Genomic DNA, 14,037 nt, shown 5'->3' on the forward strand with positions numbered 1-14,037 from the left:
ACCCGCGGAGCGAGGTCGGCGGATTAGAGAACAGAGCAGCCGGCGGGGTCTACAGCCCGCTGGAGCAGCGCCGTCCCCATGAGGAAACTCAACACACGGGAAAAAGAAAAGCCTATCCTGCCGGCGCAGGGACAGAGCCTCAGCACAACGATCTCTTTTCTGAATTTCTGCCGAGGAAAATTTGTAAAGCAGCTGCAGGTTCGTTCCAAGATGCTCTTCCAAGCCTAACTTTTGAAGTGTGTTTAAAATTTCCTCCCGAGCCCTGGCGGCCTTTCACAGCTAAAAGACTGCTGCCCCATATGTTTGCAAAAAATCCTTACAATTAGTAGATTAATTTATGAAGAGAGTATCTATTCTAGTTTATTCTGCTTGTTATTTTTGGCAAATAGCTCAATTAACTCCCTCTCACCACCTCCAGTCCCCCCTTACAAAAAAAAAAACATTTAAATTAATCGTCCAGTTTAAAATCTAACTCGGCTTAGAAACTCTTATAACCTTTCCAAAATAAAATAATTTTGAATGCGATTAAGAATCTCGGACAATCTAAACTGCAGTAGCACAAGGCCTCCCTCATGAAAAAAATGTTTTAAATACATTTACAGTAATTGTCCAATTAAATTCCACAGTAAATGTTCTGTCGACAATATTTGCAGAAAATTACACCCACAATATTTTTCTGCATGTGCCATTATACACTACTTTATTATCCTTCGAGACACAGGACAACAGTCTACAAAAATCTACAGTTATCGGCTGAAATGTAATATTATTGACTCACTGTTCTTATCAATCTGCGCAAGACCAGCTTACACCAAGCTTTTTAACAATTTGTAAACTGAAAAAAAAAGGAATCTGAATTTTATCTGACAGCAAACTTGAAGACTTAATATAAAAAATAATTCAATCACTATTATGAAGATTCTGAGAGTTTCACAAATAAATTTACACTTCACTACCACTTGCACCACACAAGATTTCAAGGTAATTACTTAAGGAGTTAGAAAGTAACATTATCAGAATCCTTCTGAATCAAGAATGTTAATCTCTGCACACCCCGTGACAAAAATGAAGGAATCTAAACTGAAGCATATTGCCAGGTTATGTGGATGTAATAAAATATCAGTCACTGCTTCTACCAAATTAGGTTAGTGCAGCGTGATGTTTAAAATACAGAACAGTATGAATAAAGTACTGCCTGGTGACAATTCTACTCCAACATTTTGTCAGACTTAATTGCAGGAAACCTTCTGACTAAAATTCTAAGACAATGCAGGCACTAAAAAAGAACATACCGGTCTGCGTCCTTATTTTTATTAAGGCTTGACATCTGAATCACACAATGCTGGTGTCTCCTTTGTTAAAAAAATACTTTTCTTACTGGAGGGATATAAAAATGATAGATCACAAGAGTATCAGAAGTTCCTGATCTGACAAGTTAAGCACTGCTGGTACCTCTTCGTTCAGGGAAAACACGCGGTTAAGGTGGGACTCGGGTGTTTATAACTGAGGAAAAGGAAAGGTTGGAGGTTGCTTACCCGGGCTTCATACTCAAGCACAAAGGGGGGAATGTCGATCTGCTCAGGTACTACACATGTGAACAGCTGCTGCAGAGTTTCCACATGGTGAACTTTATCCTTCAGCCCAGACACACTGAAGGTCGTGAAAAACCATGCTGAAATCTGACCCAAATAAAAAAAAAAGAAATGGAATACAGAGAATTATGATTAATGTAAAACATGGTGCAATGCATACAGTACAGATACACAAAGACACAAATGTTTAACAGTATTAAAAAGGCACATTTATAGAGGAATACACTGATACTCTGACAGTTGAAAGCTGATAGAACTGTGAAGCACAGAGGCACAAAGAGTAAATATAGATATAAATATATCATTACTTGCCATATTTTGGAAAAAATAAGTCAGATTTGCTGAAGACAAAATTGTCTTTTTCTTAGCCTAAGACATATTCTCAAAATTCCTCCTAAGTAAAAAAACCCCAAAAGCATTGCAGCTGTTTAGCTCTGTGCATGTGGCAGGTTTTAACTTGCATAAAATAAATGTCATAAACGGTAATCTGCAAAAGCAGTCTACCTTCTGTAAGCTCCTCTGGGTGAAAAATAATTTACCTTGGAACGGAAAGTAGGATGTACGAAGTAAAAGGCCTTCAGGTTCTTTTTATACCTATAACAAGGCAGAAAACACACAAGTATAGAGCAAGATGAATCGAGGTATATTGAAGAACAAGAATGGCTGCACATGAAGAGGAGTCTATTCAGCCCACAAAGCCCGTTGGGTACTTAGCAGCTTATTGATCAAAGGAACTTGTCCAGTTAATTCTTTCAATAAGGGGTTCAGCTATTGAACCCTACATGAGTTGGTATCTTGTTCCATACTCCTACGACACTTTGCATAAAGAGCCTTCTCGGGAGATGTTCTAACGATTTCAATTATCTAATAAAAAAAAGAAAATCTTTCTTAAATGAACTGAACTCTTCTGAAACCCCATCCAAATTAATTTAGGACTTGTACATTTTCCAAAGTATACTTCAACTGACAAATAAATGGAAGCACGGCACTGAACAGGTCGCTTATATACAGTATTTCATAGATATATATATAGTTACACCACCACAACCACAAGTGACTGTAAATTACACTGAACTGATCTGAACTGAAACTAATAAATAAATTAAGATGTCAGGAGCTGTTCACATTAAAGGGAATCAAGAGAAAATGTGGATACAATGTGGACGTATTTTGTGCCAGAGCTCCAGTTCCAATTTGACTGGCATGAAGTTCAGACTGCACTCCAATACGGCATGCCAGTTAAATTATATCCACGTCAGTGGTTTTTTTTTCTAGCTATCGGATGTAATCATTTTGTTAAAACACCCACCCAGTGTGGAACGGCCAGTTGTGCATTTCTCGTGCCTCGGAGCTACAAACCCTGCAGCCGCACACGGGGAAGGGAGGAAGAGGACCTCTGACACGCCCACCTCCTGCCCATCACAGACCCCCCAGCAGGCTCAGCGCCAACTGGAAGAGACGCACCCCAGCCATACAAACCCAACCCCCCCTCGGTTTTGGGGAACCCTGGGCTCTGCTGCCTGGCCCCATGACTCCAAGTTCGAGTTTAGGTAACTTCAGGCAGGGGCCCAGCGATACTCCAGTAACCTTTCCTTCAAGTTTTCAAGTCAACTGCAAGAGCTAAACTCGGACCAAATCCTGTAAACGTACATGAGCCAAGTGTTAACTCTGCTACACAATGTTGTGCAAGAGGTAAATGAATCCATGAATGCGGTGTTGTGGTGATATTTAGATGGACACTACCTAAAGCCCTTGTATGCGTTTTTCAGAGTGCAAAGAAGTGTTCTCCATTCTGCAGTGCAAACACCCCAAATGTCAGGCCATGCACACACATCTGTCAATATGCTGAGCAGAATTTCACAACAACATGTTTTGATGAGATAGGACATTGCATTTGGTCAATGTAGGAGTATTATCATTATAGCGAGACGCGACACTAATATAACATCTACGTGTTTAAAAACACGTTGGTACATCCAAGGTTTGTAAACAACTCTGGCTTTAAAACTGGGCTAGTGATGGCTGAAGCTGTGGAGCAATCAGAATTAGCAGTAAGTGGGCCTGGGAGCTCTGCAGCTGCCCCTCCCTTGTCTGGCTTCAGTTCTTCCAGTGAAAACAATCATGTGTGACTAATAAATCTTCCTATCTGTATTAAATAAATATAAATATAATTATAATATAATTATAAATTAAATATAATTACTAATTATAAGTAATATTGCTATTAAGCCCAAGTTGCTCTTCAGATTACTTCCGGGAAATTTCAACATGAAGAAAAACAGGAATGACCATGAGTAGGCTGAAGCTAATCAGCAGTTTAGACAAATTAAATCTGTAACATGTTAAACTAAAAAAACATACATGTTGTTCTAACTGAATACTTTTTCATTCGCAGCATGTTAATTCTGTAATGTTATTTGTACGACTGTTATACAAGACAAATCTGAGGACAACAGATTCCTTTGTTAGGCCCATCTTTTGGCCTGCAACCTAGACAAAGTAAACAACATCACCGAGAACACCACTGCACACAGAACATAGTTTAACATGGATGCTTAACTGATCCTCCAAGATCAGACTAGACACAGGTTTTCTGGGAACAGTATTTGGGTCTGCAGGTAAGTGGGACCTGTTGGAATCATAGCAGTCCCAGAACCAGTTAAGCCCAGTGGTACAGCAGTCCCAGAACCCAGCCAGGCCTGGAACCACAGCAGTCTCAGAACCCAGCCCAGTGGTACAGCAGTCCCAGAACCCAGCCAGGCCCGGAGCTACAGCTGCTCTCTTTCTGAAATCACTTTGAAATGGACAAGGCTTAGCCTTACTACCATTGAGTTAGAGGTGGGTTGGGGCGGTGGCTCTGTGGCTAAGGATCTGCGTCTGTGGCTGGAAGGTTGCCTGTTCAAATCCCATGGCCAGCAGAGGAATCCTACTCCATTGGGCCCCTGAGCAAGGCCCTTAACCCCAGCTGCTCCAGGGGTGCTGTATAAATGGCTGACCCTGCGCTCTGACCCCAAGCTTCTCTCCCTGCCTGTGTGTCTCATGGAGACAAGTGTCTCATGGAGAGCAAGCTGGGGTCTGTGAAAAGACACATTCCTAATACAAGAAATTGTACATGGCCAATAAAGTGATCTTAATCTTAAATTGCGCAGAAAAATTAAAATTGAAATTTACTTCTGTACCAATGATTTCCACAGTATTTCTGGGACACCTTTTCCGAATGAGTGCAAGATTAAGAAAGGGGATATTTCCTTAAACAAACACGTTTAGAGGGTCTGTGAACTTCCTATTCAAAGTCGTTGAAGCTGAGGATCTTGAGTCTCCTATTCTTCAAGAAGCCACCGACGGTGTTTCGAGACCAATTACAATCTAGAAATCAAATTGACAAAATGGACTGAATGACATCCTCTTATATTCTTGTTCTTTTCTTGCTGACACACAATTGACCAGAACATCACTTAAAAATCATCGTTTCATGCCACGAAAAAATCATTCTTGGTACAAATTGGGGAATTCAAAACACTTTTGTTTTTGGTATTCTAAATGTGTACCACACCAGTACGTATCCCATGTATTATAAAATGCTATAATTAAGGAGTATTACAGCATCTATTTAGGGGAGCTGAAGTCAGCTCTTACTCCTGACTATTAAAAGAAATATCTAAACCCCCAGTCATTTCACCCTGCTATACGGTCCCCCCTTACTTGATGTCCACAATGTCATAGAGCTTCTTCAGAAATTCAGAGTCCAGGTGATTGTGCTCGTTGGTCAGCGTATGGAAGTAAACCATAACGTATTCCTTCACTGTAATGTGGTCCATGACATGGATGAAGTACAGCAGAGCCTGCAAGACAAGCACAAAGTCTGGCACTGACGTGTGTGTGAATGGATCCGATTCCAAGACGTTATTACTCAGTATGTTAAACAAGGCGATCTTCATAAGCGTCTTCAGGAAAGGCTTCATCCTTTCATAGTAAATGCCTTTAAATAATAACCAAATTAATACCTTCTCCATATCTATTAGCGTTACAGGAATATTTCTTCCAACCACCACCATAACTGTTCTTCCACAGGTATCCACCCCTATGGAAGAGGGAAAAAAAACTTCATAAGATACAAAAGCGAAGCAGTGTGTAATTTTGTCATCACGCTTTTTTAAATTGCCGACGGGGAAAATGAGGGACATGACTACCACTGTGTCGTCTGCGTTTATCTTTAGTAACATCACAAAAAAGTCACTTAAAACTTACTGTAGGTCAATTTTTTTAAACTGAAGTTAGTTTGAAACTGAAACAAATCTGATAAGTAGAAAATCACTCCAGAGTTTTACCTCAGTCTCTCAATTCACAGGAGACCTGAGCCTGTTTAATTCCCATTCGAATCCTACAATTTAAACAGTATGTGTATTTTTCCATTTCACCTTTTCACCAATGAGTGACACGTCTTGGTTATATTTATTCAACAGGAGAGTATAATGCACTGTGCAACAATAACTATTTAAAATAATTATGATAAATAATGGTACAAAGATGCCCTATACACAGAGGGCAATGAACAAAGACTAGCAAAATATTGAAAACAGTGACTGCTAATTGATTTAAGGAAAGCACTGTATGTCAAATATAGTGTATAAGTCTAATATAGCAATGTATATTGAAAAAAACAGTAGACTAGCCATAAAGTTACAAAAACACAAATACAGTGCCTTGGAAAAGTGTTGCACAGTTTTGTAATTGTTACTTTAAAGCAACAATTAATATTTTTTCTAATTAAAATCTACTCTACACATTCAAAGCTAAAAATGAAAGAAGTAAATTATTCATATGAAAGAAACATGGACAAGTCAAATGATTCCATAAGCATTCAAACTCTGCAAACCTAAATTAATTTAGATAAAATTACTTTATTGAACAACACAATTAGTTGAGTGGCCTCTGAGTGCAATGACAATGGATTTGCCAATGTGAGGCCAACAACAACTTTGAGAAGATAAAAGAGAGACACAGGTCACTGGCTGAGATGAGAAAATGTGCATCGGTCAATAACATCCCGACCACTCCCGAAAGCTGGGCTGTAGAGCTGAATGGGAAATCCAGCTTATATCCCACAGGAAGTCTGCAACAAAGCACCTGAGTGATCCTGAAAAGTGTGGGAAAAGGTGTTGTGCTGAGATGCCTGCCAAGTGTTATGTTTGGCACAGACCCAACACCACACATCTGCCAGTCAACACCATCAACACTGCCAAGCTTGGAGATGGTAGACTGATAGAGATGGACTGGAAGGCTTGTTAGTACTGAAGGAAAAATGGACAGAGCAAAGCATAGGCAAACACTAGAGGAAAACCTGTTTCAGTCAGCTACAGATTTACAACTGGGTTGCAAATTCTCCGTTCAGCAGGACAATGATCCTGACCACCAGGCTAAAGCTACGCTGGAGCAGCTTAATTTACGATAACAAAACTGGCCAGTAAATTATCTTATCCTTAGCAGTCTGTAGTCTGAGGATTCAGGTTTTGAATAAGTTTCCAAAAAGCTATATGTATCATTCTGTAACTTAAAATACAGAACACGTTAAAAACAGTCTGAATACTTTTACTCTGCTTTAGTATTATATTTTATTAGAAACTGAGCAAATGTGCCTTGTGCTAAGCCAACTCCTATTAATAATTTGTTGTCCATTGCATTTTCCCATCCTCTGTGTTTTTATCTTATTGCACAGGTGCTGTCCAGCATACTGCTGATAGGAAGTGGGAAAATTATTCTAAAATATCTACCATTCACTCCACTCCCTGTCCTCTCAAGCTGGCTCCTCGCAGCTCTCTTGGATCTCTTGCTCCTTGTCCCACTCATCCCTAACTGGTGCTCCACACGTTCATTTCCCTATTCCTCGATAAACGTTTGGACTCCAGCTTCTTAACGTCTCATTTTAAAAGGGGCCGTTGAACTCCATTCTCAGAAACTCTTCTCTAGACCCTGGCCTTGCTGCTCAGAAAGCTCTGGAATGAGAGGTTAACAGTCGCACACTCTCGCTGCAGCTCATTCCTGGATCGACCCACTCCGGCCTGCTTCCTGACTGACTCAACACGCTCTCCTTTGCTCCCCGTCCTTCTCTCTCTCTCCTTGCGGCCCATGTAACTTCGCTTTCCTCTATTCTATGCCTCCCCGACTTCTCAACAGCTTTTGTCCCCGCCGAACACCCCTCTGTTCTAGTCAGGCGTGGTTATTTCAGACACGGCTCGTCTCCTACCTCCCGGGCTTCGCCTCTCTTCACCTCACCCTCCATCCATCCATCCACAGGCGTCCCGCAAGGACCAGTACAAGGACCATTTATTTCCTTTCACCATCGCTCCCGGCTCTTTCATCTGCCACCATGGTTTCTGTGCTGCGATGTTCATATTTCCTCTTATTGCTCTGCAATTTATTTATATATATTTCTACCAGACTCCTCCCCTGCAAGTGCAGTCCACTGTCTTGTCTAGAACGGCCTAATGCAACACTCTCCTAGCTGGCCTCAATGCAGCAGCAGGCCACTCTATGATCTTTGCACTGGCTGCAAACTTCTACTTCTGATCCGATTTCAGGACCTTGTCCTTGCACATGGCGTGTGCATTGCTCTTTCCTCTCCTGTCTCCTCCATCTCTCGTTACTCCTGATAGCCCCCCCCTTTGCTCACGGATTGCTAGTTGCTTAGCAGTTGCCTCTCTTCACTCTCCCGCTGCTCTTTCTCCTTCCTTGTACCCCAGTGATGAAACCCGATACTCGCAGACATCGGGACAGCGCCACCTCACCACCTCCTGCCGACACATCTACACGCACCTGTGAAGACTGCGCAACTAGACTGCACGAGTTAATACTGTAACGTCAGCTGCTTCTACGGATTTTGTTTTAGGCACTGTGTAGGCTATTTTCAGAGCTTTTATTTGACTTTTTTTTGGTCAATGTAGTGATCCCTGATCCCTGACTTCATTCACACCTCTCTACAGCAAGTGCTGTTGGCCTGGTGGCATTTTAAACTTCACTGACTGTTTTTAGGATGAGAAGTGATATTAGACATGAAAAGGTCATTTTCTACACATGCGCCAGGTTAAGATTTTCGTGCTCTTGTGCTGAATTGAAAATAATAAAAACTACAAAACAAACAAGCAAAACAAAAGGTTTCAACTTGGTCCCTTAGGAATCCCAGCTCTTGACTACCTCTGTTTACTACAGAAAGCCTGCCACCTACTGGTTAACTGGTGTATGATTTTTTTAAAACTGTAATTCAAAACAAACTTTTCTTTAAAAAATATTTTAAAAGTTTTAGGACAATTTCAATGAACTCCAAATTATTTTGCTAGACTAACAATCCAACAATATGCAAGCACATGGATTCTGATAAGCAATGCCTTCCAGAGCTTGCAGTTGTAATTCAACATGAATGAGTCAGGATCCATCAATTCTGAGTTCCCAGTGGGGAGCCACCCTTTAGATACATATTAAAACTAATTTGTAGCCTCAAAAAAATACCATATACCATATACACAGTTACTCATTATATTTTAAACGAAAATGGATTTTCCATGAATATTTTAATGTTGTTCTAAACAGCATGCGGTCTCTTTAGATGCAATACAGAAACCTAGCCGAGACGGGGACAAGAAACTGGAGTCCCTGCGTCAGCACAGAAAAGTGGGCGTGATAAAATAAACAAGAGGCTCCGCTCTGCCCGCTGCTGGCACTTTCGGAATTGCTGCAGCCTCACTAAAAACCTGCTGTTACCACTACATGTACAGTGTGCGATGATGAAGACTGTGTCTGAGGAGAACGGCTCAGACACAAACCGGACCATTTGTTTTTTGTTGTTCTTTTTTTTTTTTGGTGGAGAACACAGCTGACTTCCAGTGTGGGACTTCCTGCACACCTCGGACGATTATAGATGCGAGAACCGAAAACGAGAGGGAGGATTGCAAAACAACACAGCAAGAACCGCTCATGTGAGACGAAGTCCTCTGCTCTCATGCTCAAGGGATAACAAGCTAGCCAAGAGCTGCCAGCTATGCAGGAGTCAACACAAATTATCCACCCACGTTTACAAAAAAAGAAGAACATAAGAATCAAGCCTTGGCAGGTCTTTTCTGGGGAAAAGGGGGCCAAGATCTCACACGAAGAAGAGAGCACTGGCCATTTGATGGAGTAAAAAACCTCAATTCCCACATGTAGAATAACACTGAAATGCTCACCTGTTTGATATAACGCCTTCAGAGCTGCAATGTCTGACAGGTCTTCTGCTCTGGCTCTACATAACCATCGGTTATAACTGTAAAAACAGGAGATGCGTATGCAAACTGAAAAATTTTCATTGGCACATGGCAGATTCAGGGTATCAGGACTTACTACTCATAATAGACAAGCAGGGCACCTGTCTGCTGTAACAATTCATATTATTACATATCAATCTCAGTTCCTGTAAAGGTTTGAAAATCCAATGAAAAGGTTCGTTGTATGATGTTAGTCAGTGCTTTGCGATACAACAATTTCCACTTGTCCACTGAACTCACCAGTTTATAATACTGCGCTACTCTGTTACAACACAGGAGCTGGGCTTTGAGATACTGGTTAATCATTATGCTTTTCTTCCTACCAAACACAGTTTCAAAAAAAGGTCCTGCTATGTTCCTAATCTGACAAATCTTAAATCCTGCAGACCATCTAATCGGAGACGAGGTTCACTGGGGTGCATCCAGAGAACTGGAGCCCAGCAGGGCAGCAGGGCCTCACTTTCGCAGGTGCTGCTTGTGCTGGGTGGCCTCGGACATCTGCCCCTGCAGGGTGAGCTTCCTCTGCTTGTCCACGTCCCCTTCCATCCGGGCGAAGGCGTGCGACCCCACGAAACTCAGGTCCTTGTCCAGACTCTCGTCCTCCGAGTCTTCTGGCAGTGCAAAAGGAAAGCAGAACGAAGCCGAACTTGTCATTTCCGCAAAGCAAGAGACCGACAGATTCCCTGCGGAGAACCTGCAAATTCCAGGATGGATTCCAAGGGGAAAGCTTTAGCAGGGTTAGAACGAGCGAGGGGAAAAGTGCACAGCCTTTTGTCGGCAGATTTGGGTGCATTAGAAAAACAAAGTACAAACAAAAGTTTGGTATAGCTCTTCAACACGATCGCACTTGGAAATCCTATTTTAAACCAGTATAAAACAACACTTTAGTTTAGTTTAGTTCCTTCTTCAGCTTTCATTTAAAAAAAAGAGGAGCAATTTCATATTCTTTTGCTCTGCCCACCTACTGTGAAGGTCAAATTGTGCATAAACCATCGTGGAAATCAGAACACACTACACACAAAAAGCTCATTTCTAGTCCTCTTATTTACTTACAATATAAATGAAATAAGAAAAGTCAACATTTGAAGAGCGTAGTTACACAATGTCTTTGGCATTGGCTGGTGTAGCAGTCTGACATAACATTGCCTAAACTTTGGAAAGAAAAGCTGCTGTCTGCCTAAAGCTTTTACGGAATTCACTGTAGATTCAGGAACAGCTTCAGAACTGTAGGATGTCGCTTGTAATAAAAATTGTATATAATACAGAAAATTGTGTAATTTAGTTTCACATAATTCTTCAGGTTTTATAGATGGTACTCCATGTGTTTTGAATTAACATTTACCGATGCCAGCCATCACAAATTGTTCCGTTGAACGTAAGAAATTTTCCAAGTTCTACGCAAAGGTTAGAGTATGTAACCACCAAAGAAAAACACTGAAGCCAAACGAGAACAAATGTAACAAAATTGTATTGAAAAGTTTGTGCCATTAATTCAATAATCAAAAATGATACAACCAGTATCAGATATCCAGTGCCTTTTCAATATTTAGATTTTTGTCAAATGTAATCGCCCGAAGAGAAATGAAATCAGTATTGAAACACAACAGGACATTCTTGCTAAAAGAAAAACATTTTTGGGGTGAACTACAGAGCAACTGCCCCACTTAGCTGAGGTAAAAGGGAAACTAGAAAAGAACATTTTGATTTGTTAAGAGATACATGCAACTGGTGTGCACAGGAACCGATATTTTAATGACACCCGTCATAGTTTCCAGTTTAGAAAAAGAAGGGTGTTTTGGATATCACCGTTTGTGTCGCTTCCTCATCAATGTCTTTGACTCCAATGTCAGCTGTAAATTTCCTCACTTGATTGCTGCCTTACCATTGGCTAGAAGACTCTGGTTAAAATGTGGAACTGACATCAAGGTCAGAGGTCAGAGTGAATTTATAAAGCGCAGGTTCATGTGGAGAAGTCAACAAAATACTAGTGACCAGGCTTGTAAGACACTAGTCCATAACTTGAACCAATAATAAAGACTCAGACGAGTCACAGATGAAGGGAATGAGACTAGGAGCTCAACGTCCTTAAGGGCGACTCCCAGGCTTACCGGTACAGGCTCCGGCTCCCCAGCGACCCTGATGAAGGGTTTATCCCTAGATAAAGCCCAGGGTTGTACTGGTTAGGAGCTGAACTGGAATGACATCCAACCTCCTGGACCAGTATTGGGTAGCCCTGATTCAGTCTATATTTACTCTACCAATGTATCCAGTAATTTCCCTCATGGGATCAATAAAGTATCTATCCACCTATATCTGAGAAGAAAACTACTGCATTTATTAGATGGATATTGTATTGTGCTCTGGACTCCTGCAGATTAGGCAATTGTCCATCTACTCTCCACTTTATTACCTTTGTGTTAAAATGTTGCTTCCGAGCAATATGAACCAATTAAAACAGTAAATCGATTCTTAAGTGAAAATGCCAACTTTCAAACATCCTATGCATATCACAGAAATGTGAAAGAAAAGCTGATTTAACGGAAAAAATGCAGACAACATTTTCAGAAATGCTAATCTATTATGCATAAGGGGAAATATCAGGTTATGACAAAGTAGAGAGAAAATGACAACTGACAGTATGAGGAACAAAAATCAAATCTGGGAACGTTCATCTAAATTGAAGCATAATTATTACTCCTAGCTGTGCCTAAAGTATAACCCTTTTGTTTTTTCCTGTGGTTTTAAAAACATTTACAGACATTTTGGGCAAAAAGCAATAATCCTAAAATTTCATAGCTTGGCTGTCCGGGAATATCTTTCACTGTCATTTAAAATGTCCTTCAGCTCAAAAGTCAAATCATTTTTTGTTTCACCCAGTGCCCCCTGCGCTTGGGTCCTGCACGTGTAGTACTCCTGGACCACTGTGACTTGGACTCAAAACTTGGTCCACAAGCCTGCTAGTAATCAAGAGACTGGAGCAGCGATGAATCAGGGCCTCAGACCTTTCAAGACTTGGGATTAAACACAGACAGTGGATTCAATAAATGTCGAAGTGTGGAGCTGATCGTCGCTGGCCTACCGGGATCACCAAGATTGGCGACTTCTCAAGAGTTTCTGGTTTTCATCTCATCTGGGCTATTTTGTAATGGAGCTAATCTTCTGCTGGCTGTGCTATCTTCCAATTCTTCAACCAGAGAGGAATGAAAAACCCCAGAAAAATCCGCATGCCTATTACCATGAGTGAACACGGGAACACAGGCCCACTTAGCTTTTTTAACTCTGCCATTCCTGGATCAGAGTATAAAGGAATGAGCTATTCTGTCCTGGTCCACAGTCCCTCTGAGCCCCGTGTTCCCGTATGGAACGTGTCTAAGGTATCCAAAATTCCTAAAGGTCTGATGATGTTAATGAAGGCTGCAGATTCCAGACTTTCACAGGGGAGTAAAAGATGAAAAGAGGCAACGTCGCCACAGTTTTCATATTGTTTTATACTTTATACTATACTAGAATTTAAACTAGCATGTCGACCCCCTTTCAGTCATGAGCAAGCCTGGAACGAATTAGATCAGCGAAAACACCAACCCGTTACTCAGACGCTGGTGTTTTTGATCTCAAAGCCATTTGGGGGAAAAAAGAAACGGCAGTCTGGAACGATGTGCAGGAGACGCGTGCCAAAGAGACGAAGCACGGCCCAACCAACGCGCTGCTCACCTTCAGGAACGCCGGGCTTCTCCGCGATGCGGATCTGCCTCTCCGGCACCACCGGCTCTCCTTCGGCGTTGCCGATGTTGGCGGGGAGGAGAGGGAGGCTCCTGTGCTCTTCGTCCACTGAGCGAGGAAAGTAGAGGGGCAACAGCTTCTTATAGACTGGCTGGAACAGAAGGACACACAGGGGTCGCCCGGTTCTTCCGTTTGCGTTTGTGAATTTTCACGCGGATTTCGTAAAGTACTGCGACTAAACGTGTTCGTTTGAAGTAAAGGGAGTCAGGACAAGGAAGAGCAGAAATCGCGATATTCTTTCTCGAGTCCTGTCGGAAGCACCCTGGGTGAAAAAAATATTCTTTCAGACATCAAGACTGGAGATACAGTAATTGGTCCCGTTACAACGCTTAGAATTGATAGAACTGCTGTATAAAGTACCGAGATACTTC

The 14,037-nt window shown here is 41.6% G+C and overlaps 1 protein-coding gene across 2 annotated transcripts in view; it reads right to left on the reverse strand.

Annotated features, from left to right (window-relative positions):
- The window catches only part of gdap2 (ganglioside induced differentiation associated protein 2), a 34,289-nt gene that overhangs the window by 8,552 nt on the left and 11,700 nt on the right, over positions 1–14,037 (reverse strand). The window contains exons 7-13 of one of the 2 annotated variants that reach the window (XM_088912865.1): positions 13,598–13,757; positions 10,347–10,497; positions 9,809–9,885; positions 5,597–5,673; positions 5,295–5,434; positions 2,132–2,186; positions 1,536–1,679 (exon numbers count right to left, since the gene is read on the reverse strand). In XM_088912865.1, coding sequence (XP_088768991.1) covers positions 1,536–1,679; positions 2,132–2,186; positions 5,295–5,434; positions 5,597–5,673; positions 9,809–9,885; positions 10,347–10,497; positions 13,598–13,757 — 804 coding nt within the window. Of the gene's footprint in view, positions 1–1,535; positions 1,680–2,131; positions 2,187–4,831; positions 4,959–5,294; positions 5,435–5,596; positions 5,674–9,808; positions 9,886–10,346; positions 10,498–13,597; positions 13,758–14,037 lie in introns of those variants that run through there. The other variant, XM_088912866.1, reaches the window with a different exon arrangement.

Source organism: Atractosteus spatula, chromosome 4 (assembly GCF_055471065.1).
Source record: "Atractosteus spatula isolate fAtrSpa1 chromosome 4, fAtrSpa1.hap1, whole genome shotgun sequence".
In the NCBI taxonomy this organism is placed as follows: domain Eukaryota; kingdom Metazoa; phylum Chordata; class Actinopteri; order Semionotiformes; family Lepisosteidae; genus Atractosteus; species Atractosteus spatula.